This window comes from Hevea brasiliensis, chromosome 13, assembly GCF_030052815.1.
Source record: "Hevea brasiliensis isolate MT/VB/25A 57/8 chromosome 13, ASM3005281v1, whole genome shotgun sequence".
In the NCBI taxonomy this organism is placed as follows: Eukaryota; Viridiplantae; Streptophyta; class Magnoliopsida; order Malpighiales; family Euphorbiaceae; genus Hevea; species Hevea brasiliensis.
This window is the reverse complement of record NC_079505.1, coordinates 87652245-87676258: the sequence shown is the minus strand read 5'-3', so window position 1 is coordinate 87676258 and position 24014 is coordinate 87652245. Positions and strand designations below refer to the sequence as shown.

The following is a 24014-nucleotide window of genomic DNA, read 5'->3' as shown; positions in this document are numbered from 1 at the left end:
GTAAAACCAAGGAACTTATCTTCCATTTCTGCCGGTTGATTATCTCTCTTCCATTAATATCACATAACGAATACTGACATTGTTAAATTCATCCCTGAAATTTAACATTCCTTCGCAGCTTTGGCAACCAATACAAAATCGTATTATACAGCGCATTAAGAAACTGACTCATCTTTCGAGTACCCCCTCCGCACTATAAAAAAGAAAAAAAGAAGCAAGAAGCAAAAATAAGGGGAAGAAAAAAAAAATACACTCCTTTCATCAGGCTTTACGTCTCAGCTGACTCATTCCAGGCTTTGTAAAATCTGAGAACCATTACAATTCCTGACATTACCTTTCTTGAGAGTCTCTTATACTTCATTTTCTGGCTTTTGCGGCAGAGGTGTGGCAGCAGCAGTTTTTTTAACAGTAGCTGATATGAAACATTCATAATATCAGAGAGAGAGAGAGAGAGAGAGAGAGAGATAAGGGGGAGACAGACACAGATTGGACATAGGAGTGAAGAATGGCTAACCTTGACTTTGAGATTCAACCTGGCTTTCTCCTGGTGGGGTTGGTGGTGTCTGCCCTATCTGTTGTGCAGCAGATGCTTTTAGCTGCTCTTCTGTGATTTTCAAGTAATCCTCACTGGTATATGCTCGAGTTTGAGATGGAGCACCATCTGCAAGTTTAAAATAATTGACAATGACTTGTCATATTTTATGCGTGAAAGCAATTACTAGGCCACAAGGATCATAAAGGCACCATCACTGACATATGTTGCAATATTTCATTTTGATTATACAATCAAGGAAATACTAAACTGGATTCAATTAACAATGGTTAGCAACAGTTAACTGCACAAAGGGCACAGTGCAAAAGGATATTGAAATTATAAAATATTACATATGACAGCTTGTTGATTTTGCAGTTGGCTGTAAAGAAATATATTTATTCAAAGGTGACATTAAAGGGAGCTCCATTTATAATGTCTTTTCATCCTTTTTGTCTGTCAAGTACTCAGTTATGAATGCTTTACCATACTGGAGCTTAAAGATCATCAAGCCAAAGAACTCTAACACTGTCATCTCATCTTGAAAAACATAGCATAATCACTGTTAAATAGCTTGGTCATGCTCAAAGCAGTTTGTAACAGAGAACCTAAACAATGTGGATTAGGAGCTTCCAGAAAATCCAAATGGTAATTAAAAACACAATATAATGCATTAAATATGAAGTTCAACTTTCTAATCCGGCTAATTGCTTTTCCATATAAGAGCAGATGTTAGAAACATTTGATCACTCACTGGGGTCAGCTGCAGTTGAAGAATTTTCAGGGCTGCCAACCGGTGAAGGGGTTGAGGCAGTGTTTGCTCTGTTGGAGCTATATGTGTTTTGTGTTTGACTTGAAATGTCATCAAGACCAATCTCTCGTTCAAGGCTGCTCTTGAATTCCCTCGATACTTCCTAAATTTCAAAGTATTGCATAGATTGAAAATAAATAATGTTGCATTGTTTATATTCAATTACTCTTGAGTGGCAGAAACAACAAATTAAGTTGAAAATTCGAAGGATCTACCTGGAGTTCTCTAATGGTTGGTTGAAATGCACGTAGAGTTTTCCCTAGATTGCGTGCAACCTGAATTTAGATAAGACAGTACAGCTACACAAATAAAAATTATGGACAAAGAAAGAAAATAGGCACACTCAAAGGTAAATGCAACTGAACCACCAAAAGTATGAAGGCATTTAGATGATGGGTGGGTCTCTTGTTAAGTTCATAATGTTGCACTCTCAAACAAGACTACACCTCCCCATCCACAACTAAATATGTTGGAGTTGAAGAGATTTTAACCAGTGAAAATATGTGTGTACAAGAAAAGGAAAACAACCATATCTAAGTATGGGCATTTGTTGACAAACGAAAATAATCTCTCCATTTGAAAAGGAAGAGTTTGCTGTTGGAAAAATGTGTGTGCAGAGAGGACTAGAGGAGAATTGAGAGAGAGCTAGCAGAGGTGGAGAGATGAAAATGAAGAAGAAAAAGAAAAACAAAATGTCCTTGTGTTATGCTTGTTTTATGTAATAATGTTTTTCTCTCCATTTTTAAACTTGTTTTTGCTCTATTAATTTTCATAGCTTCTGCTTTGTTTTGAGAAACTAAAATTAAGCTCTCTCCTTCCCCATTATCCAACAAAATATCATTGTAAAACCTGTATCTGCAAGTTGAAATGCAATCCATCTCTATGTGATGCTCTTATAAAGATAAGGGTGCTCACTGCATATACAAGGCACTCTGATATTCCAACCTATTTAATCTACCTTCTTCAGATTATCAGCAAATTCATGGCAGTTAAGAACTGAATTTAAGCCACAATAATCATAAGACTTTTCAGGTGATATGGATGAAATAAGTACAAAGAAAATGCATGCATATAGGCACACCGGATCCTACAGTACAATCAAACTGTCAGTCTTGCATTCTTAACTCCACTGACCTCGGAAAATAAAATTGTGGAGGTAGATACGACAAAAAGAGCAAAATCAATCTTATGCCAATGCTATTAGTTCATAATTCACAGGGGACCATCACTCTCTCTCTCTCTCTCTCTCTCTCTCTCTCTCATTACTTTTTCTTCATAAGAGTTGGCGTGAAGTCAATACTTAATTCCAATTAAAACCAGTACATCATGTATATGTATGGGTTACAAATAGTAGAACAATTTTCATCGAAAAAAGAAATTGCTACAAAATAGATAACAGTCTCATCCACACCCAACTCACCTCAGCAAGACCTTTTGGACCAAAAACCAGTAAAGCCACCACCCCAATCACCAGAGCCTCAGGAGCTCCAACCCCAAACAAAGATGCTTGAACCACTCTACCCTTACCCCTACTCTTCCTCTCTGCACCACCACATTTCAAGAATCACAGCAATTTTTTTTAAAGACTGAAAGGAAAGCATAACCAAGTCAGAACACATACCATTCTTCAGAGATTTTGGAGTGATAGAGATAGCCAGATTCTTTAGGCCACTCCATGGAGAGAAAGGACCGATACCGAGCTGAAGAGTCCGCGTGGAGATGCCAAATTTGGGGGTTTTATGGTCTGAAATCGAAGAAGAAGATTGTTGGTAAAGAGATAACACTCTGCTCGTGGAAGTCGAAACTAGCACTGCCATGAACACAGTGTGGTTATAGGATCATATATTAAGAGAGTTGTATGGGATTTTTTGAGCGCACCGATAGTTGAGTCATGTGTCCGAAGATTATCTTTAACGGAACCATCGGATGATATCTGCAGATGAAAGCGCTTTTGTCTTGCTTCTATCTTCTGATTCAAGGGTGCGTCGTTGGGCTAAACAATTTTGAGCCTCAACATTCTCAAAAGGTCTAGCCTTACTATAACCAATCTTGGGCTCGGCCCTTCCACAGAGCTTGTCAAGGGGCGGTGGAAACAAGAAATATTTATACTCCATGAAGAAAGCTGAAAGCTTTGGGCCATGGAAACAATGTCAAGAAGAAGAAGCCTTCTACTTGGGCCAACTCCACTTTTGCCGTAACTGTTGTGTCCAATGAAAAGGTGGTTGTGATGGCATCATGTAACAGCGACGGTTGCATGTGTTGTCAAAGGAAGCCAAGAATTATAGAGAAGAGGAGATCTTTAAGCAAATCTGTGAACCTGAATATTTCTCTCTCATATATAAAATGATGATGAACGCTCCCAAGTCCCACCGACTTTGATAACTCAAACATGTGGTGTGTTGGTTCGGCTTTTCCCCTGTAGGACCATAACCTCACTAAGCCACCCCATTAGAGGCCCAATCATCTTGTGAACTATCCACTGCTTCCACACCTCCACCTGGAGCCAACTTTTATTTACAGTGAATTCCCATTAACCCTTTTTGTCTTTACATTATAATTCTCTAACCTTAAGCTATATATTTACTGTTGTTGATTAGAATTAGATACAAAAGGGAAATCATACACAGTAAAAGGACGCAATAATAAGATATATATATATATATATATATATATATATATGTTTGTTTTTGAGAACTACGTGCGGGTGTTGGTGATGTCATATTCATATGGGAAAGGGAAGTCTTCAAAAGACTACTGAAAGAAAAAAAGGTTAAAAGTAAAGTAATCAAAGAAAAGAAAAGGATTAAAGGGTTTGGAGTTCAGGAGCTCAAGAAAAAAGGGCCTTTTAGGGGAAGAAAAGGAGGGGAAAAGAGAGGCAATTGGATGATGATCATCATGGTGATAATGAAGGAAGTGAACTGATTCACCCGTGCAAGTATCCTTAATTTTATTATTTTTAGGGAAAAAAAGGAGGAAGATAGTGTCACTTTCTTACACACGAGGGTTCTGCACAAAAACCCATCAAACATCTGCCTATGCACACGTGTACACTTTAACAAATAAAGTTGCTTTGTCCTAAATAACAACAAATTTGAGTTAATTTTTATTTTTTTCAATTTAATTTTGTTTGGCCTATAATACCCTTCAGTATTGCAAGATTTTGCATGGCAAGGACTCCAACAATACTCTCTGAATGTGATTTTCAAGAGGTGTCATGGGGCCAACCCATTGCTTTTGTGGAAAATATATACTAATTTATAATACATATTATTGAAATGATAGAATAGAAGCATCTCCATCGGCTGGAAATTTGGGTCTCCCAACTATAGCTAGCATTGTCTGGTCCCAAAATACAAGTGTAAAATATTTGTTTCATGACTTGGGATTCCTACTTGCTTCTTCTGCACCTTTCATTGTTTTGTTACCATTTAAGATATTATTTGTTTTTTTTTTTTTTTGAAAACAAGATATTATTTGTTATCATCATGTGTTCATGGGTAATTTAGGAATAACGGTTTTTTATTATTATATGTTTAAGAATGTATTCCATTTAATTTAATTTTTTATTTTTTTTAAATGAATAAAATAAAAACAATATAAGAGTCAAATATTGTCCGCATGACCGACAGGAAGACCACATGCGGTCCACGTGAGCGGAGCCAAGTTAGCTGCCGTTTCGAACTTGTTTTTAAGGAAGCATATAAAAATGAGATGAGTCAACTGATTGGACGGTCAAGATTGTTTGAACATGAATTGATTGCTGTGAACCACATGGAGGAGGTGTGGGGATGCACCCACACAAATGGGGTCACGAGGCTCACGCTTTATAAAAGGTTCAATGTACAGAAAGCACCATAATGACACCAGCACCACCCTCTTGTTAGCTCCGCAATAACTGCAGGCCACATTTGTGATTTTCCTTTCACCCGAAGGGTAGTTCAGTCATTTGACTTGCCGCTTGTCACAACCTTCTTTGTTTTGTGGCTTGGGGGCCTTAATTTTTTTCTCAAATCTTCGTATTAAGATTAAGTTTATTTTAAAAGTATTAAAAATTAATTTAAAATTAAATTTAGAATATTTTAATTATAAAAATTTTAAATAATTAATCTTTTGAATTATTTTATTGATATCTAAAATAACATTAATTTTTTTAAAATCAATCTAAGTATTTTGACTTCAATTCAAACGTATAAAAAAAAGTAGAGTATGGTTTAATTTAGATAATAGATTATTCTAAAAATAAATAAAATAAAAAAAAGCCAACAATCAATGACGGTAATAATTATAAACTTTATTCCAAAAAAGATTCAAAAAAAAAAAAGAAAAAGGCAAGCGTTACGTGATGACGTGGCAATAATTGAGTAGCAAAATGGATGAAAACTGGAGGATAAGGACCGGAGAGTAACGGAAACAGAGAGAAGAGAGGGAGTTGAGAGAGTGCTTGTTTGATCTCACCATGTTGATTTATTATCTCCCACAGTTGCGACCACTTTCTCCTCTCTGGGTTTCATTTCAGACTTTGCAGATCCAATCCCACATCTGATATGTTATCCAAGCTCTCTTTAACTCCTCCTAGTTCAAGATGAGAACCGTCAACAACAGCTTCGACACCATCAACGCCGCTGCCACTGCCATCGTCTCCGCCGAGTCTCGTGTGCAGCCAACCACCGTTCAGGTAGACACACGCACGCCCTTATTGATTTCTTTATCGGCGCGATTGTTGCTTCTTGCATTCGTTTCGTTTTTTTTTTTTAAAAAAAAAAAAAATTGGATCCTGAGTTTGGTTTTAGTATTTTTTTGCCGTAGCTGAGAAACAACTTTCAGGTAATTGAGATTTTAGCTTACCCGGATCTTTAATTCTGAAATTGCAGAAGTGAAAGTTTCTGTCTTTCTTCTATTTGCCCTTCACTTTCTTAGCTGGTTTCATTGATTTTTTTTTTTCTTTTTGGCAGTTTCTTTTGCTCTTATTTTGTTGCTCGCTTTTATGCTAGTTTTTTGTCTGAGAGTAGGGGAAACGGAAAAGGAAACAAATTTCTGATATTTTATGCTCTTAGAATTTAGTAACCTTTCAATATTGTGCTTATTTGAAGACTTAAACACTTTTGACGTGGTTTATTTTGCAAGATCGACAAGTTATTCTCATACTTTGCAGAGACTGAATCACGATTACCTTTCTCACAACTCACATTGAGCAGGGATAGCTGTAGGGTAAAATGATGTATTCAAGACTTGACGAGTTAAGACTAGAAGTGTTATCTAGTACTTTTCCAAAACTTTCAATGTCTTTCTTACAAGTTGTTCTTATTAGAAATTGGATCATAACTCTTTCCTCATTGAACTGGATGACTGTTCTGTTTTGATGGACTAGGCTGGTAGCAATTTTTTCTCGCTGTTTGTGCACTTGTGGCTTGGCCTTGGGTGGGAGATAGGGGCAATAACAGATTCAGCTCTTAGTGTTTGACAGTAGGCAAAAATAATAGATAAGGGAAATGTACTAATGAATTTTGTCACTTCATTGAATTAACAATGCATCAGATTTTGTCCCATTGTCAGATCAGAATAGTTGGCAATGAGAGAAAATTTGTTCTGGTTCCCTTGGAATTAATTGTTCACAATCTTATCATCTTCTTATTTCAATGCAGAAAAGAAGATGGGGAGGCTGCTGGAGTATTTACTGGTGTTTTGGCTTTCATAAAAATAGCAAGCGAATTGGTCATGCTGCTCTTGTTCCTGAACCTGAAGTAACTGGAGCTGTAGTTACTTCTGCTGAAAATCAAACACACTCAACTGCTGTTGCAGTTCCTTTTATTGCCCCTCCTTCTTCTCCTGCTTCATTCCTCCAATCTGATCCCCCTTCTGTCACTCAATCACCTGCAGGATTGCTTTCTCTTACTTCTCTTTCTATGAATGCCTACTCCCCTGGTGGACCTGCATCCATTTTTTCCATAGGTCCTTATGCTCATGAAACCCAGCTAGTTACACCACCTGCGTTTTCTGCCTTCACCACTGAACCATCCACTGCACCTTTCACTCCGCCTCCTGAATCTGTTCAGCTGACTACACCTTCTTCCCCAGAAGTGCCATTTGCTCAACTCCTGACGTCTTCTTTGGAGCGTGCTCGAAGAAACAGCGGGACCAATCAAAAGTTTGCATTATCCCATTATGAATTCCAGTCTTATCCACTACACCCAGGAAGCCCAGGCAGGCAGTTCATTTCACCAGGCTCAGTAATCTCAAATTCAGGCACTTCTTCTCCTTTCCCGGATAAACACCCCATTCTTGAGTTCCGTATGGGGGAAGCTCCCAAGCTCTTGGGCTTTGAACATTTTACCACTTGTAAATGGGGTTCAAGATTGGGTTCTGGATCTTTGACGCCAGATGGAGTGGGGCTAGGTTCAAGGCTTGGTTCTGGTTCCGTGACTCCAGATGGTGTGGGGCTGCGTTCAAGGCTTGGTTCAGGATCATTGACACCTGATTGTGCGGGGCCTGCCTCTCGAGATGGTTTCCTTCTTGAAAATCAGATTTCTGAGGTTGCATCCCTTGCAAACTCTGAAAATGGATCTAAAAATGATGAAACTATAGTTGATCACAGAGTCTCATTTGAGTTGAGTGGTGAAGAGGTTGCACGTTGTCTTGAAAGCAAGTCAATGCAATCATGTAGTACTTTCGTAGAATGCTCACCGGAGGACCGCGTAAAAAGTGGGAAGATGCTAATGAATAGTGAAAATTGTTTACATGTCAAGGAAACTTCCAATGAATTACCTGAGAAACCTTCAGGAGAAATGGAAGAGGAACACTACCATAGAAAACATCGTTCTATCACACTTGGGTCAATCAAAGAGTTCAACTTTGATAATTCAAAAGAAGTACCTGATAAGCCCACAATCAGCTCTGAGTGGTGGGCAAATGAAACAATTGCTGGGAAGGAAGCTAGGCCTGTCAACAACTGGACTTTCTTCCCATTGTTACAGCCAGAGGTCAGCTGAAATTGAAATAGATTGCTTTACAAAATTCCCTCCCCTCTATGCAGGTTTGCTTTACTGAATGTCTAACCTGTAAGATGAAGGCAACTGTGTTTTGGCGATACAGTTCACCGGGTCTGGGATCACATGAGGATGCGGAATAGATTGCATGGATATAAGGAAATTAATCTGCTGCGATCCGATCCACAAGTATCCAGAAAGTAGTTTGTAGGGAGCATTAGTTTGAGAACTAATAGAGCATTCTTTTTAATTTTTTTGTTTCTAGTTGAACGATATACAAAAATAGCATTTGCATATAGTGTTGTGTTCTGGATTGTTTTTTCTTGTCTTGTGTAATAATGAAGAAAAAAAAAAAAAAAAAAAAAAGAAGTGCTTTCCCTTATACAAGAACACGCGAGTTCTAGGTCTTTGTGGTTGTACATATTCTGCATTTATGTTTAGGCAGGGGCTTTCATTAGACGGGCTTAATGTCTCGTACTGGTACAGATGGGATTTCTATCAGACTTGGACCCATCTATCTCGATGTTCCATATGGCCATTATACTGATCAAAGTTTATCTCCACTAAATGCAACCTGCCCTGTAACCCCAGTTGACTATTTGGCATTATGCGACTGTACATAGTGGTTGTGCGCATCTATCTATCGGCTTCTCCACTAATGGCTATGAAGATGATACACCCATCTTATGTTCCTGAGTTTCTAGGAGCGCAAACTTGTTTTTTGAATTATTTAACGGCCAATACTCTTTTTTCCTCTCTTAGATATTACAGATCTGCATTTAGCTTTTCTGTGTGTGCTTGCATATTGGTGCATGTGGAAGCCTCTCTCGAAACAACAAGGACATACTCATGGGGGCACTTAGGTAATAATTCCCTTGAAACCCAGACAAAAAAGAAATGTGACTGTATGTAGATAGTCATCTCTGGAATGTATTATTAATAATTGCAGCTATGGTTTGGATATTATTATAATAGATATTAGCCATATGCAAAACTCTCAATGCCTAGCTAGATAGCTTACAGTTTCTGCAGGTCACTCCTTAGAGGTTGACAGAACTGAGTTTGTGGCTCTGGTAGGCGTTGAGGAAATCTATTCTTGACCCTGAAGCCTGAGAAAGGAAAATCCATTCTCATGTGATTGTGTTCCTTAATTACTAGCATATGGAGATGACCATTTCTACATGTATTAGCAATTGTTATTAATTTGTGGTAATTTTTAATGCATGGAACTTATTAATACTATGTAGAGGAATAGTACATTGTTATATTGTTACGCCACCTATGGTTTGATTAGATGCCAGCAATTCTTATGCTGGCCAAGTCCTAAGGATAAGCTAAATATCGTTTGTTAGGTAACGGACAAGTCTTACGTCTTTGTCTTATCTTACCTACTTGTCCAAACAAATGAACCGACAGAAAAGAAAGAAACAGGCTGTGACCAACAAAACTTGGAGATTGCTTCACTATCCAAAAGATCATGAGAAATGACAAAGTTATTTACAGGTACTTTCTGTTCCTTGGGGAAATTTTATGGCCTGAGAATTAAGAATCAGCTAGATCAGATGGCTTCCTCTTGCTGGGGCACAACTGCCACGAAATATGGGGTATACTCCATAGCTGGTACTTTTGGGCTTAAAAGGTGAGGTGTCAGGTGGATTTCGTTGTGCTGCATTTGGCTTGTATAACAGAGGAATCGCTTTCTGTTGGTGCTTGTCCCTGATTCTTTCTTTTTAAGGACCTTTGAAATCTCAAGACCCCAGCTTTGCTATCGAGCTAAAATTGCCAGCTTTGCCTCTACATATTCAAAATTTTCATTTTTAGCCCATATAATCGTTCTAACATAGAGCTTAAACCCAAGTCTTTAAGTCCCAGAGCTTAATGCTTATGGCTTAGGAAACAACCCAAACAAGGTTACCAGTTAGAGCTTAAAAAAATATAATTTTTATTAAAATAATAACAATATTAATTGACATATTTCGATTTCATTATTCAATTATTTAGGCTATGACTAAGACTATAATCTTAATATAATTGTTAATTTATACTGATGATAATAGAACTTCCTGAGATATGGTCCTAATGCCACGAAAGCCCGTAAAATGGAGAAACGATGAGGTAGGTGGTGTTCTAGCAAGTCACTACAACGCTAAAATCAGAGAACTGGATATGAGAATATGGAAAAAAAAAACTTGTAAATGAGATATTAAGGATGAGAATATGCGTACATGTTTCTGATTATTTGGTTGGTATTTATGGGTTTTTTAGGAAAATAGCTGTTACTTTGTTTATGGAGGTAATATTAGTTGATCCGCCAAGATCATTTTCATGCAATCCACTCTTGCTTTATTACTGACATGACTGTTGCTTGGTACATGAGATTCGGACTTTGCTTGAATATTGGTATGATTATTGCTTGATATATCTTTTGTTCGCCTTGTTGGATGATCAAAAGTATTTTGTTCGGTCTTGTTTTAGTCCCTGATGCTTTGTCTGGCTCCTTGATCTTTTGACCATCTAAAATAATGTTTAACATTTCTTATTGCTACGTTGGACAATTATGTAGAATTTTTACTATTTGACTTAGATTTTGGGGGAGTAATATCATTAGTCCCCCCTCCGTTCTTTACGAACCTTTAGGTTCATGTTGTTGTTCTTCCGGCTGGGATATGACACGTCTGCTGTGTGTGGTTCTTTTTGGTTATCTTGTTTACCCTTGTGGACAGCTGTCAGGCGTGCTTTGAGCATTCTTTGTGATGTGAGCTATCATCATTGAATTTTTCTTGATATGTAAGAAGGCAGTAGATATGATGGTTCATATTTCAAAATCACATTTATCCCAATATCCTTCTTTTCTTTATCCCCAGTTTATTCGAAAATTCGAAGACGAATTTTTTTAAGGGGAGAAGATTGTAGTAACAAAAAAAAAAAAAAAGGAATTGGGAGGTGACAGTGGCGTGTAGCAGTGGGCTACACCCACTGTCAACACTGCTACTGCAGCAATTTAAAAAAAAAATTGATTTTTTTTTCTCTCTCTCTCTCCCTCTCTTTCTACCACTCTCCCCCTCACTTTCTCCCTCTCGTTTTCTGGCCAGCCAGCCAGCACCAGCGCCGGCAAGGCTCCGGTGGGACTCCCCCACCTCAGGAAGACGTTAGGCATTGGCAGCCACAGCAGCAAGCGACAGGGAGGAAGAGAGAGAGAGAGAAGAAAGGGAAGGAAAAGAAGAGAGAGAGAGAGAGAGAGAGAGAGAGAGAGAAATTAAAGCCGTTTTTTGAACGATTCCGGCCACCAACGCCTGCCATCCAAGCTTCCATCAACTTCTCACGAACCTAGCTCCATTTTTCGGACCAGCCATGCCCAGAATGATGAAGTTTCTGACGAGAAACGAAGATAGAGAAAGAGGAGAGAGAAAGTGGCGGCAGTGGCTTTCCAGCCATTTTCCCAGCGATCTGATCGTCGAATCAAAAATTCGAGACCACCGATGGACTCAGGACGGGGAAATCTTTGAGATAGGACTAGTCTCACTCCGATCAGACACCGTTTGAAAAAGGTGATAATCAGACGGTCCATATTGCTTGATAAGATTTTTGAACTTTTTCAATTCCCAAAATTTAAAAATAATTTTATGATAATTATTAACAAAATTTGGAATTAATTTAGGTGCAATAAGATCGAGGATAGCTCACCGGTGCCGGGACCGCATTTTCAGCCAGATCAGGCTGCCCGATGGCCCGTTTCAGAATGTGATCTATATTATAGTCAATCCTAGTATTTTCAGATGTTCTGGACACGTTCCAAGTGTCAAATTTGGCATAGGTAAACCCGAACTCTACATTGCTCAATTTTTGCCTTGTACTGAGTTAGAATAAAATTTATAAAATATTCGTGAATGATCAGAAAATTATGATTCTTTTTGCAATAGCCTTATAATATTATTAAGGACCGTAGAGCAAGTTTATATAATTTTTAAAGTTAATTTGGATAGTTTTTGAAAAATATTAGTTTTGAAGTCTTATAATTTAATTGTCTGATGTTGTGATTATTGCCTGATTTGGAGGGCCCAGGAGGGGCCATATAATGATGATGAGATACGAGTTGAGTTTAGAAGTGTTATTTGAACTATTTTATAGGTTGGGTATATCCTAGATATAGGGAAAATTCTGCCGAATTTTCGGCATAAATTAGGATGTGTTTGCCTCTTTAAATTTATTTTTAATTGAATTAGCACTAATAAATTCATAATAAAATTATGTAGGTGATCAGGGTTAACCATCTTCCTTCACTCAACCTCTACAGTCGTCTCTGGTGTACTGTGAGTAAAATATTAATTTTAATTATAATTTCAATATTATTATATATTCAGGCATGTCCATGCATTACTTATAAATATGTATCTATGTAGTTAAACACTAGGCATATTTTATATTACATTCTTAATTGATGAAGTGCCATGGATATTGTTTATAGTAATTTTGAGCAGTGTGCGTGTGTTGGCGTGCGTGCAGTGTGTGGTATTGGATATGGATAGGACGGGTAGACGTGGCTTGAGAGATACTCGCTAGGACCCGGTCCTTTATGGATAAGTCGGGGTAGGCACAGATCGAGATGATCTCGCTAGCCCTCGCATTTGGTTTATCAAGTGAAAGTCTGACTTGAGAGACACTCGCTGGCAGAGGTTGGATTACGAGAGCTGTATGGGGAATCAGCTCCCATATATGTACTGTTTGAATATTATATGGGTGCATGAGTGCTCCAAATTTACCTTTTTGCTGTTATGATGTGATTTGTATGAAAATTATGAAGGTATTGCATTCCACTCTTTAGGATGCATTAGCTTTAGATAGCTATAGAAATTGTACTTAAAATTGGTATTTTACTTTCTGAGTCGAACGCTCACTCCTATTCACCCTATTTTTTTCAGGCTACAGGATGAGACTTTTTTCATAATAGCCTGCTTCTTTTCTCGCAGGTTATCAATAATTACTTAATTGTATTATTATTCTCTAAATTTATAATTTAGAACTCCGCATGTACTAGCAGTAGTATTAATCTTGTTAGGGACTGTATGAATTTAAGTTTTGTATTAATAAATGAAAATTTTTTATGATTTTTAAATAGTTTGTAAATGATATAACAAGGTTGAGTTGGGCTCTCCTAATTTTAATTTCTGATAATTATTAGGTTAAGTTGGCCCAAAATAAAATTATAATAGTTTAATTTAAATTACTTTATATGCATGTTGGGCCTAAATTGTGGGCTTCGTCATGGGTTTGAGAACAGTAAGGCTTACTATGGGACTCGAGGGCTTTATGCCGGCCCAGGTCCTAGTGCCGGTCCGGCCTATAGGTTGGGTCTTGACATCTTTAATCAACCACTCTATCTCATCTTTAAGCTGCTTACATTCATCAGTGGTGTGATCGTTATCTTCGTGAAACCTATAAAATTTATCCTTATATCTTTTCTTACAGTTTTGAGGTTGAGCTTCTTCGGGTATTTTACTTGTTCGCCATTTTTTTGTATCCATATAAGTACTTTGGATTTGGGCTTGTTCAAAGGTGTGTAGTTATGAAACCTTCCTCTGCTTCGCTCTTCATTTATGTCAGAATGGTACGTCTGATCCGAGAGATAGTTTTTCTTGTTTTGTCTCTTCTCATTATTTTGCTTGGATTTCCTCTCTTACTTTAGAGCTTGTCTCTCGTCGTCTAACCTAATGTATTTTTGGGCGCTCTGCATCAACTGTAGTAGTCTATTGCTGGATTTTTTATGAGTGAGTCTGCAAATTTTATGTTTCTTGTGCCTTTTTTCAAAGCTTTGTATGTTGTTTCATAATTCAGATTCTCAATTTATATTGCTTTAGTGTTAAAATAGGTAATATAATCCCTTAGAGATTCACCCTCATGTTGTTTGATTTTTCTAAAGGTTCGAAGACATCTTTTTTGGAGGGATGGAAGAGATGCACTTGTTCTTGAATTTAGTGGCGAGCTGATGGAAGTTTTGGATCGATCCAAGCTTGAGGCATTGGTACCATTTTTATGCCAGCCCAATCAGCGTTGTTGGAAATACCTGGCATAAGTGGTAGTCATTCAAATTTTGAAGCATCATTGTTATTCAAAAGTTCCTACATGGCTCCTCGAGTCCGTTGTTTCATCATATTTATCCAGCACGGGCAATTTGAACTTTGGTGAAAATGTACAGCTAAGATTGGCCTAGACAATGGAGACTCATCTCCCATTCTAAAGTTTTTCTCCTCCACCTGTTTCTAGTACCTCTGTACTACTTTTACCAAACCCCAGTTTACCTTCAATCGCAGTGATTCATCAGACTGCTCTTCTTGTTCACTCATCGTGACCTGCTCATTTTTTGTTCCTAAATTATTATTTATCGACCGAGCGATCTCCTGCCTAATTTCTTTAGTTTTACCCGGATCTGCCTCTATTAAAGGAGTTCTCATGACTTTTCCTGCTTCTGGGGTAGGTGTACCAGTGGGGCACTTGTGACACCCCTCACCCATCTACAGTGTAGCCGAGCAAGACATATCACACTCGGTGCCGGAGCACCCTATCTTATCTTATCTCAATTTATTACTTCTTAATTATCACATTCAATTTTTATTAAATTTATGTGGAGAAACTGACGGAGTTTCTGTAACACCCCTCACCCGACTACAGTATAACCGAGCGAGGTGTGCTACATTCGGTACCGGAGCACCCTAACTTATCTTACTTTATTTCTTTAAAAATTTTATTCTTGTTATATTTAATATAGATTATTTTTTGACGGAGAAACTAACGGAGTTTCCCCTATTTTATTATCGTTTGATGTGTTTTACTATTCACTTGTTTGAAAATTTCAATAATATTTTACAATAATAATCTCATCCATACTCATATCATCATTTCAAAAATCATTATTTAATTCAAATCCGTACTCATTGGTACAAATTCATTCATGCTCATTTCTTATAGCAAAATTCTCAAATTTGCATTAATTTACATGATTTGCAATAATTACATAAATCCTTAATTTACACGATATACAAATTAATTACAATTTGCTAATTTACATTACAATATAAGAAATAAATAACATACACAAAATACATGATATGCTTAATGTGAGCCCTATTATGCATTATTGAAGAGGTGATAACCTTTGACACTCTGCATATCAGAACTCCAAAATCTCTGTTTGGTATTCGCTGGGCTTTAACTTCAGTACCTGTGCAAGGAAACAAATCCATCGCTCTAAGCATTGCTGCTTAGTGGTGCAATAATATAACAAGAAAATAATATACAAATGAAGGTAGAAATAAATCATAGTTCGACTAATTTAGATTTATAATTAATTTAGTTTATAATATTAACTGTCCTCTATCCTGGCATGTTCTTCTTTGAAGGTGCTCAGTTCAGAAATTTGCATTAATGATGTACCAGATACGATTAATCTAAAATTTAAACTTATACTTATATTTTTATGTATGTCACATTTGTAATGTTATTAAGTTATAATTCTCCTACTAGTCTTTTTATCACTTCCTTGATACTTTCTAAGTTGTTTACAATCATTTTGTAATATTTAAAATTTTTTTCTTTTTTTAGAACTAATTTCATTTACTTCAGACCATTCTAAGAAATAAATTTTTGGTGCTAATCTAATTTATTTCAGAACTTCATACTTATTTATTTGCTTTCTAGCATTTTTGCTAATATTCGTAACTTATTTTAATAAATTAGACTGCCCAAGTAACCTATGACAGGCTGACTAAACTGGATAATGGGTCGTTGGCACTGGACACCGCGGTGTTTCGGGCCGTCATACCATGGGACGCAGAACGTCAACCACGTATGCAGTCAGTATGGCTAAAAAGCCATGATAACATATAATCGGGCATAAAAGCCATGAATACGGGCATAAAGCCATGAATACAGGCATAAAGCCTTGAATACATGCATAAAGCCTTGAATACATGCATAAAGCCTTTCGCAGTACTGTTAAAATAATACCCTATTGGCATGCCAAACTATCCAATCTGACATACATGTCTAGGCAATACAATGGCACATAATATCATTAAATATTAATATATTGTGTTTTATGACTTCATTATTTCATAATAATTTTCAATTATAATGTATACATTCATTTGATCATATATATGATCACAATTCACATCAATTATCTTTTTATATCATTGTACTCAAAGTACTTTTTCTTTCTATAATAATGAGAACTAATGTCTCATTCATACATTAATATGGTTCATTTATTCATTCATTATGTTATTCATATTGATCACAATTTAAAACAATGGTTCACATGTACCATTGTATTCAAAACATTTTTTCTTTCTCATTTATACATTCAAAAATCTCCTTATGTAATTACAAATTTTATATTTCAAGTTGAATTACTAACATATAAGCCCTAACTATCTATTCACATCAATTAGGTGACTTATTTTTCATGTTTCAAGCAATCTATGAACATTTCATGGATTTCAAATTTATGGCCTTAATTTCCCTTTAACAATTTTGACTAGGATACATAGTTCACATTTGTCATACAATTCTAAGCATTTAAGCTTAGGATTGGTTCTAGGTCTTCATCTTAATTTGCTAATCATTTTGATTACTATTCACCTTACTAGTCAACCAAAATGTTGACTTTTTCATACTTAATGGATATGTTAATTCTAATTACACCAAGATCCCACATTTTGAATTTTACATTTGCTAGTATTAATTGCCAATTGCAATTTAAAGTCCCGTAGATACATTTCTAAATTTTTAGTTTTGATTACCTAAGTTTACTGTTCTATTGGACAATTTTACAGTGGAAACTGGGCTAACTTTTCTTCATCAAAGTTGTTCCTTATTTTGTCTTCTTTAATTCCCTTTTGAATCACTCCATTTGGAGTTTTGTAGCTCAAGTTATGGTCATTTTACCATAACTGGCCGGATTGACCTGTACCCAGAATTTCTGGGCAATTTGATTTTGCTAGATTTGGTGTCTTAACTTGGACTAGAAATTTGAATTAGTTAGGTTCAGAATTTGAGTTTGTGTTCTTCATGAAAGTTGTAGGTCTATGTCTCAGCTTTCTACTGGTAAAATTTCAAATTAATTAAACTTTTCTACACTGAGTTATGACCATTTGAACAAATACTATTCATTTAGTCATTTTCCAGGGACAGCATATTGGTCACCCGGATTAGGATAATTTTTAGGTCAACTTGGTTTGGTTTTCTGTGTAGGATTTCTTCACCAAAGTTGTTCCATTATGTGTCTAGTTTCATATCCAATTGGCCTTACACCAATTGAACCACACAACTCAAGTTAGAGCTGCCCAAACATGCTGAACTCACATCCAAACCTGCAGGGCCACTCAAGACAGCATACCATTTCAATTCCAATACCACAATGGTCTCTAATTTAAGGTCAAAATTCATCAAATAGTCACTAATTGACCATTAGAATTTAATTTAAACATCTAAGCATTAAACCCTCAATTAAATCTCAAAAACCTAACCCTAACAATCCATCACTTTATCTAACATACACAAATCAACATCTAACTCTAATATAATTATCAAACATCATCCCTAAGCAATTTAATTCAATCAAATCAACAATTCTCAACCTTCCCCCATGGCTGCCAAAAATTAGAATGTTCCTAACATGCATATTTTCTTCAAATTTTCTCCATTTTCTAACTTAACTCAAAGTTCAAATGAAAAATATAAGGAGAGAAGTAGGAGATTTAGCACTAACCTTGAATGGAGTCATTTCTAAGCTTGGTAAACCTCACTTTTTCTTCTTCTAATTGCTGCCTCAAGACTATTCTAGTTGCAAGGATCAAGTTTAGTGAAGGTGGGATGAGATTTTATGGTATGAAATAAGGGTTATGAAGAGAGAGGAAGGAGAAAGCTCTAATGGAGTTGAGAGGAAATGGGTTGCTAAACGTAAAAGAAGGAGAACAAAAAATTTGCTTCATTTTTTTGTCTCATTTATCTCCTTTTTATTAATTTTAAAGTGTGTGTTGCAAGGTGATTAGGTGGAGAGTATTTAATGACATAATGTGATGTCATAATTCCTAATTTCTTTTATTTTCCTTTCCTTTTCTTTTCTACTCATTTTCAATTAAATTTTTAGCAATATTTATTCACATTTTATGTCATAATAATTATTTACTTAACTGGACAAGTCGGCCAAAAATCATCTATGAAGATGAAATGACCAAAATGCCCTCTGTTTGGCTTAACAGACTAAAATTGTCTGTACCGATTGAAAAATTTTTCTAAACATTTTCTTAGCATTCTAATGCCATAGAACCCTCATGACTCTTCTCTGGAGTCTTAAAAATTATTTTATAAATTTTCTCCTGGGTTTAGGGCTTCTAGCTGCGAAAATCGCAATTTCCCACTGGGTTACCCATTGCTAGGGCACCGGCTCATTTAACTTGGTTGTATTTTATTTCTAAATTTTTTTCTAAATTTTTCGTATTAATATTTGAGTTATTTATGGCTCCTCACTTTATTCTAAATATTTTTCCAGACAATCTAGCTATCCGAACTGACACCAGTCACCAGAACAGTAGAATGTACGAAATTGCTACAGTGAGGGTGTTACAGTTTCCCCTCATTTCTTAATAATTTGACGATTTCCCACCTGTGTGAAAAAATTATAATTATCTTTATACATATTCTCAAATTCGTTTTCTCATTCAGAACATCAATAATTTTCACTCATATAAATACATAAGAAATTCAAATCATTTTCATATATACACAATTCAAATTTGAAATTTGAAACTGTACTAATTTACATCATGTGCACATTTAATGTACAAAAATAGATAATTTACATTATCTATCCAAAATTTAATTACAATGATAAAAAATAAAATAAAAGCTGGTGGACACTATTAAAATATGCACTGCTAAGGAGGTGACACTCGGGACCTAAATGCAGATCAAAACTTCTAATCTCCCAGTCTATGGTCTACTGGGTTCTCTGGCCAAATCTTTAGTACTTACGCGTTGTAAAAGCGACGTGCTAAGCATAAAGTTTAGTGGTGTCAATAATACAAGAAAATATAATATGCAAATAAAAGTAAAAATTTCCTAGTTATTGTGCTTATAAGAAATAAATAATTACTAACTTATTGTTTAGTCAAAGGCTAATTACATCTTATGATATTAACTCTTTCAAGCATTTTGTTAATCGTTTTCTTGATGATTTTGAGCCTCTTTTTATTGTAATCATTCTTGTTCTTTATCTTGATATTTAATTTCCTTACTTCATTTAATAATCAATTCAACTACATTTATACTTTTTCATGCCCAAGTAACCTATACAAATTGATAGAACTGGATAAACGGGTAAACTAGCACTGGGTACCAGGTACCTCGAGCCGTCACACAATCGATCAAAATATGTCTCCTGATATGCAGACAGAATGGCTAATAAGCCATAAAAGCAATAAGGCATAAAGCCAAGTATAACATCATAATCAGTATAGCCATAGGCTATCATATCACAGAATGGCATGAAGCCATACGCAGTACTGTTATCAGAACCCTATTGGCATGCCAACCTATCCAAACTAATCACACTAGGCCTACTAGGGCATTTAACACTTTTAATTATGCAATTTTTTTGAAATTGAAATTTAATTATTACTATTCATTCCATTAGTCAACTAAAATATTGACTTTGTCATAGATAATAGGTATATTAGTTCTAATATCCCCAACATACCACATTTTACATTTTAAAATTGTTGGCATTGGTTGCTAATATCATTATAAAGCTTAGTGTTGGTTATTTTAAAATTTTCAGATTTCAAGCACTAAATTTACTGTTTCATTGGTCATTTGTACAATAGGAATTTAACATAATTCTCTTCATGAAAGTTGTTTCTTTATGTGTCTTCTTTAATTTCCTTTTTGAATTACTCCATTTAGAGTTTTCTAGCTCAAGTTATGGTCATTTTACCATAAGTGGTGGGATGGACTTTTACCCAGAATTTTTGGGCAATTCTGGTTCTGCCAGATTTGGTAGCTCAATTTTAGTTAGCAATTTCATTTGGTTAAGTTCAGAATTGGAGTTTGTATTCTACATGAAAGTTGTTCTAAATTGTCTAAGCTTTTCATTGATATAAATTTCAGGTCAATTGGACTTTTCTACACTGAGTTATGACCAAATGAATGAACACTGTTCATTTGGTCATTTTTCCCAGGCAGAATGTGTATTACCCAGATTTGGTCAATTTTTAGGTCAGTCTATTGTGATTTGCTGGGCAGGATTCCTTCATCAAAGTTATGCCATTATGTATCTAATTTCATGTTCAATTGGCCTTGCACCAATTGAACCTACACAACTCTAGTTATAGCTGCCCAAACTTGCTAGACTCATATCCAACCCTACAGGTCACTCAAGGCAGCACATCTAACCTTAATTCCCATGTCACAAATTACTTCATTTCCTAATCAAACATAACCAAATGGTCACTAATTTGACCATTAGAACTTCCTTTCACCAATACATGAGCAATATCCCAAATTTGGTGTCCCAAACCCTAACTCCAATAACTTTAATTCTCCATATACATGCAATCAATGAATTAAGACATCAAATTCATGTTCAATGACAGCCATGTACAACTATATTTCAATCTAATCAATGAAAACCTAATGTACCCTTAGGCTGCTGAAATTTCATGGGATATAATCATGCATTTTTCATTTAATTTCTATCAATTTTTTAACTTAACTTAGCTTAAATTCAAGTTTAGAAGGAATTAAGAACAAGGACTATGGCACTAACCTCTTGGCTGATTTTCTAGCTTCTTCACCCCTCACTTTCTTTCACTTTCTCTTCTTCTAATTGCTGCCCAAGTCTTGCTCTAGTGGTAAAGAAGATTTTTTGTGAAGAGAGGATGAGGTTTTGAGGTGAATTGAAGTGGGATTCAAAGCTTATGGGAGCTTTAATAGTGGAGAGGGGTTTGGGAACTTGGTTCAACGGGATAGAGGTAAGGGAATACAGAAAAATTTGGTTCATTTTCTGACCATTTGACTTCTTGAATTGGGTTTAGAATGAGGTGTCACAATGTGATTGGGTGGAGGCACACTAATGACATCATGTGATGTCATAATTTCTAATTTTCTTTCTTTTTCTTTTCTTTTCTTTTCTACTCATTTTCAATTAAATTTTTAGTAATATTTATTTACATTTTATGTCACATAAATTATTTATTTAACTGGACAAGTTGGTCAAAAATTATTTCTGAATACGAAATGATCAAAATGCCCTCCGTTTGACTTATTGAGCCAAAATTGTCTGTACCGATCTAAAAATTTTTCTAAGCATTTTCATGGCATTCTAATGCCATTGAAACCTCAATGACTTTTCTCTGTAGTCTCAAAAATTATTTCATGAATTTTCTTCCGAGTTTAGGGCTTCTAGCTGCGAAGACCGCAGCTTCCCACTGGGTTACCCATTGCTAGGGCACCGGCTCATTTAACTTGATTGTATTTTATTTCTAAATTTTTTTCTAAATTTTTCTTATTAGTATTTTAGTTATTTATGACTCCTCCCTCTAGTTTAAATATTTTTTCCGGACGTTCTAGCTATCCGAACCGACACTGGTCAATGGAACAGTAGAATGTACGGAATTGGTACAGTGAGGGTGTTACAGCACTGGTCCTCGGGATCAACCCTTTGAGGAAAGCGATTTGGGTCTCCATCTCTTGAATGCGCTAGTACACCTACTCTGGTGTCATTTCTTGGAATGGGTTTTGTTGATCTTGGATAACAATGTTGTATGGTAGAATCTGAGCCCCAGATGGGATCATGGGTGTAGCCAAATTTTGAGTCATTGTTATCGCAGGCGGGTCTCCTCCCAGTGTGGGGGTGATGGAAATGATACTTTCACTAAAAGTCCTTAAATCTGCAACCATTAGGAAGACAAAAACACAAACAATGAAAAAAATAATTAGGACCAAGGATCAAAACTTACTGGTAGAATGAAAAATGTTAAAGGGAAGAGGAATGATTTCAGATGTAGGTTCTCAGCCGGTGATCTGAGTTCCCCACAGACAGTGCCACTAATGCTACTGGAAGTTCTGGGGTCTGGTCCTAATACCATGTAAGCATGCAAATGGAGAATAGATAAGGTAGGTGGCCTTCTAAAAAGCCGCTCCGACGCTTAAGTCAGAGAACTGGATATGAGAATATGAGAAAAACTTGTAATGAGATCTTGAGGATGATAGTATATATACTTGTTTCTAGTTACATTGTTGATATTTATAGGCCTTTTAGAAAAATAGTCATTACTTTGTTTATGAAGGTAATGTTGGCTAATCCGCTTAGATCGTTTCTATGAAATCCGCTATTGTTTTATTGCTAGTGTGACTGTTGCTTAATACATAAGATCCAAACTTTTCTTGATTATTGGCATGATTATTGCTTGATATATCTTTTATACACCTTGTTGAGCAATCAAAGGTATTTTGTTCCTTCTTATTTTAGTTTCTAGTGCTTTATTTGGCTCGCTGAATCTTTTGACTATCTAAAATAATGTTTAACTTTTTTAATTGACACATTAAATATTTACTTAGAATTTTAACTATTTAACTTAGATTTTAAGCGGACAATATCATATATAAAATATACAAAGAACCGTTCACGCGTACAATAATAGAGAATAATAACAACAAAAGTAGGTTTTTCAAGAAATACACGTATCAAATATGATCATTGGCAAATTTGTCTGGATGGAGAAATTAAAATTAGCTTACGTAACTGTTAATGTCATCAATATCCATATATTGTTTAAGAAAATGCTTAGGCTTAAACTTAAAAAATTGTCGTCACCAATTTTAGTAGTTAGTGGAGTGATTTGATTATCTCCTCCAAGTTAGAAGCTATTTTATGAAAATAATATTTTTATATTAATTTTATAGATAAATTTTATTATTAAAAAGATTTTTTTTAGTGTTTTCTAATTCTATTTGAAAGAATTCATTTTTAAAAGGAATTTTGATTGAGACTCAAATTGTTATTATACTCTATTTATGTTTGAGTTGAGATTAGGAAATAAGTTAAAAAAATAATTTAAAAATCATTTAATTGTTTTAAATTTCTTATTATTAAAATATATTTAATTTTAAATTAATATTTAATATTCTAATACCATATAATTATTTTTAGGGGTTGGCAGGCTAGCAGAAGGCCTCCCTTTTTTTAAACCCTAACTGGCTTACAAGAACGTCAGACATACACATAACATTTATCCTGTCTGCCCAATTATTGGTTATACTTCCCCAAATTTCTAATTATTGACTCTGTGATAGTTTTTAATATGATTATCGTATCATCTTCCTTTTAATTTGATTACAAAACAATTTTAATATAAGTAATAATTATCTTACATCTGTTGTACTTATTTTTTTTTAATTAATAACCTTGATTATACAAGCAGACACCTGTTAATTAATTCTTTTTTTAGGCTCCATCTTAACTACATCATTATTATTGAGTATAATTTTTCAAGTTCTAAATGGGGCAGACCACACCATGACATAAAGGAAATGTTGACTTTGAAACTAGGGTAAATTATATTAATAGTATCTCGATTTGGAGCATCGTTCCCCCCATGTGCACAAGTTGGGAATTGCCACGTGGGAATGA

At 35.5% G+C, this 24014-nt stretch overlaps 2 protein-coding genes across 2 annotated transcripts; one reads left to right on the top strand and one right to left on the bottom strand.

Annotated features, from left to right (window-relative positions):
- Positions 1-79: 79 nt before the first annotated feature.
- LOC110662186 (sec-independent protein translocase protein TATB, chloroplastic) lies at positions 80-3336 on the bottom strand. Its single transcript, XM_058132745.1, has 6 exons — positions 2965-3336; positions 2764-2885; positions 1559-1618; positions 1287-1446; positions 515-661; positions 80-412 (listed from the first exon to the last, which is right to left on the bottom strand). Exons 1-6 carry the CDS (start codon positions 3158-3160, stop codon positions 351-353), a joined length of 747 nt encoding a protein of 248 aa, XP_057988728.1. The 5' UTR covers positions 3161-3336; the 3' UTR covers positions 80-350.
- A 2387-nt stretch (positions 3337-5723) lies between these two features.
- Positions 5724-8735, top strand: LOC110662187 (uncharacterized). Its single transcript, XM_021821078.2, has 2 exons — positions 5724-6018; positions 6986-8735. Exons 1-2 carry the CDS (start codon positions 5926-5928, stop codon positions 8327-8329), a joined length of 1437 nt encoding a protein of 478 aa, XP_021676770.2. The 5' UTR covers positions 5724-5925; the 3' UTR covers positions 8330-8735.
- Positions 8736-24014: the final 15279 nt, after the last annotated feature.

Excerpts from the sequence above, each read along its gene's own strand:
- LOC110662186 (XM_058132745.1), bottom strand. The coding sequence starts at position 3,160 with ATGGCAGTGCTAGTTTCGACTTCCACGAGCAGAGTGTTATCTCTTTAC. Across the intron at positions 2,886-2,964 it reads TCCAAAATCTCTGAAGAATG|AGAGGAAGAGTAGGGGTAAG; the intron begins GTATGTGTTCTG and ends GTGGTGGTGCAG. Across the intron at positions 662-1,286 it reads TTCAACTGCAGCTGACCCCA|ATGGTGCTCCATCTCAAACT; the intron begins GTGAGTGATCAA and ends TTAAACTTGCAG.
- LOC110662187 (XM_021821078.2), top strand. The coding sequence starts at position 5,926 with ATGAGAACCGTCAACAACAGCTTCGACACCATCAACGCCGCTGCCACT. Across the intron at positions 6,019-6,985 it reads TGCAGCCAACCACCGTTCAG|AAAAGAAGATGGGGAGGCTG; the intron begins GTAGACACACGC and ends ATTTCAATGCAG.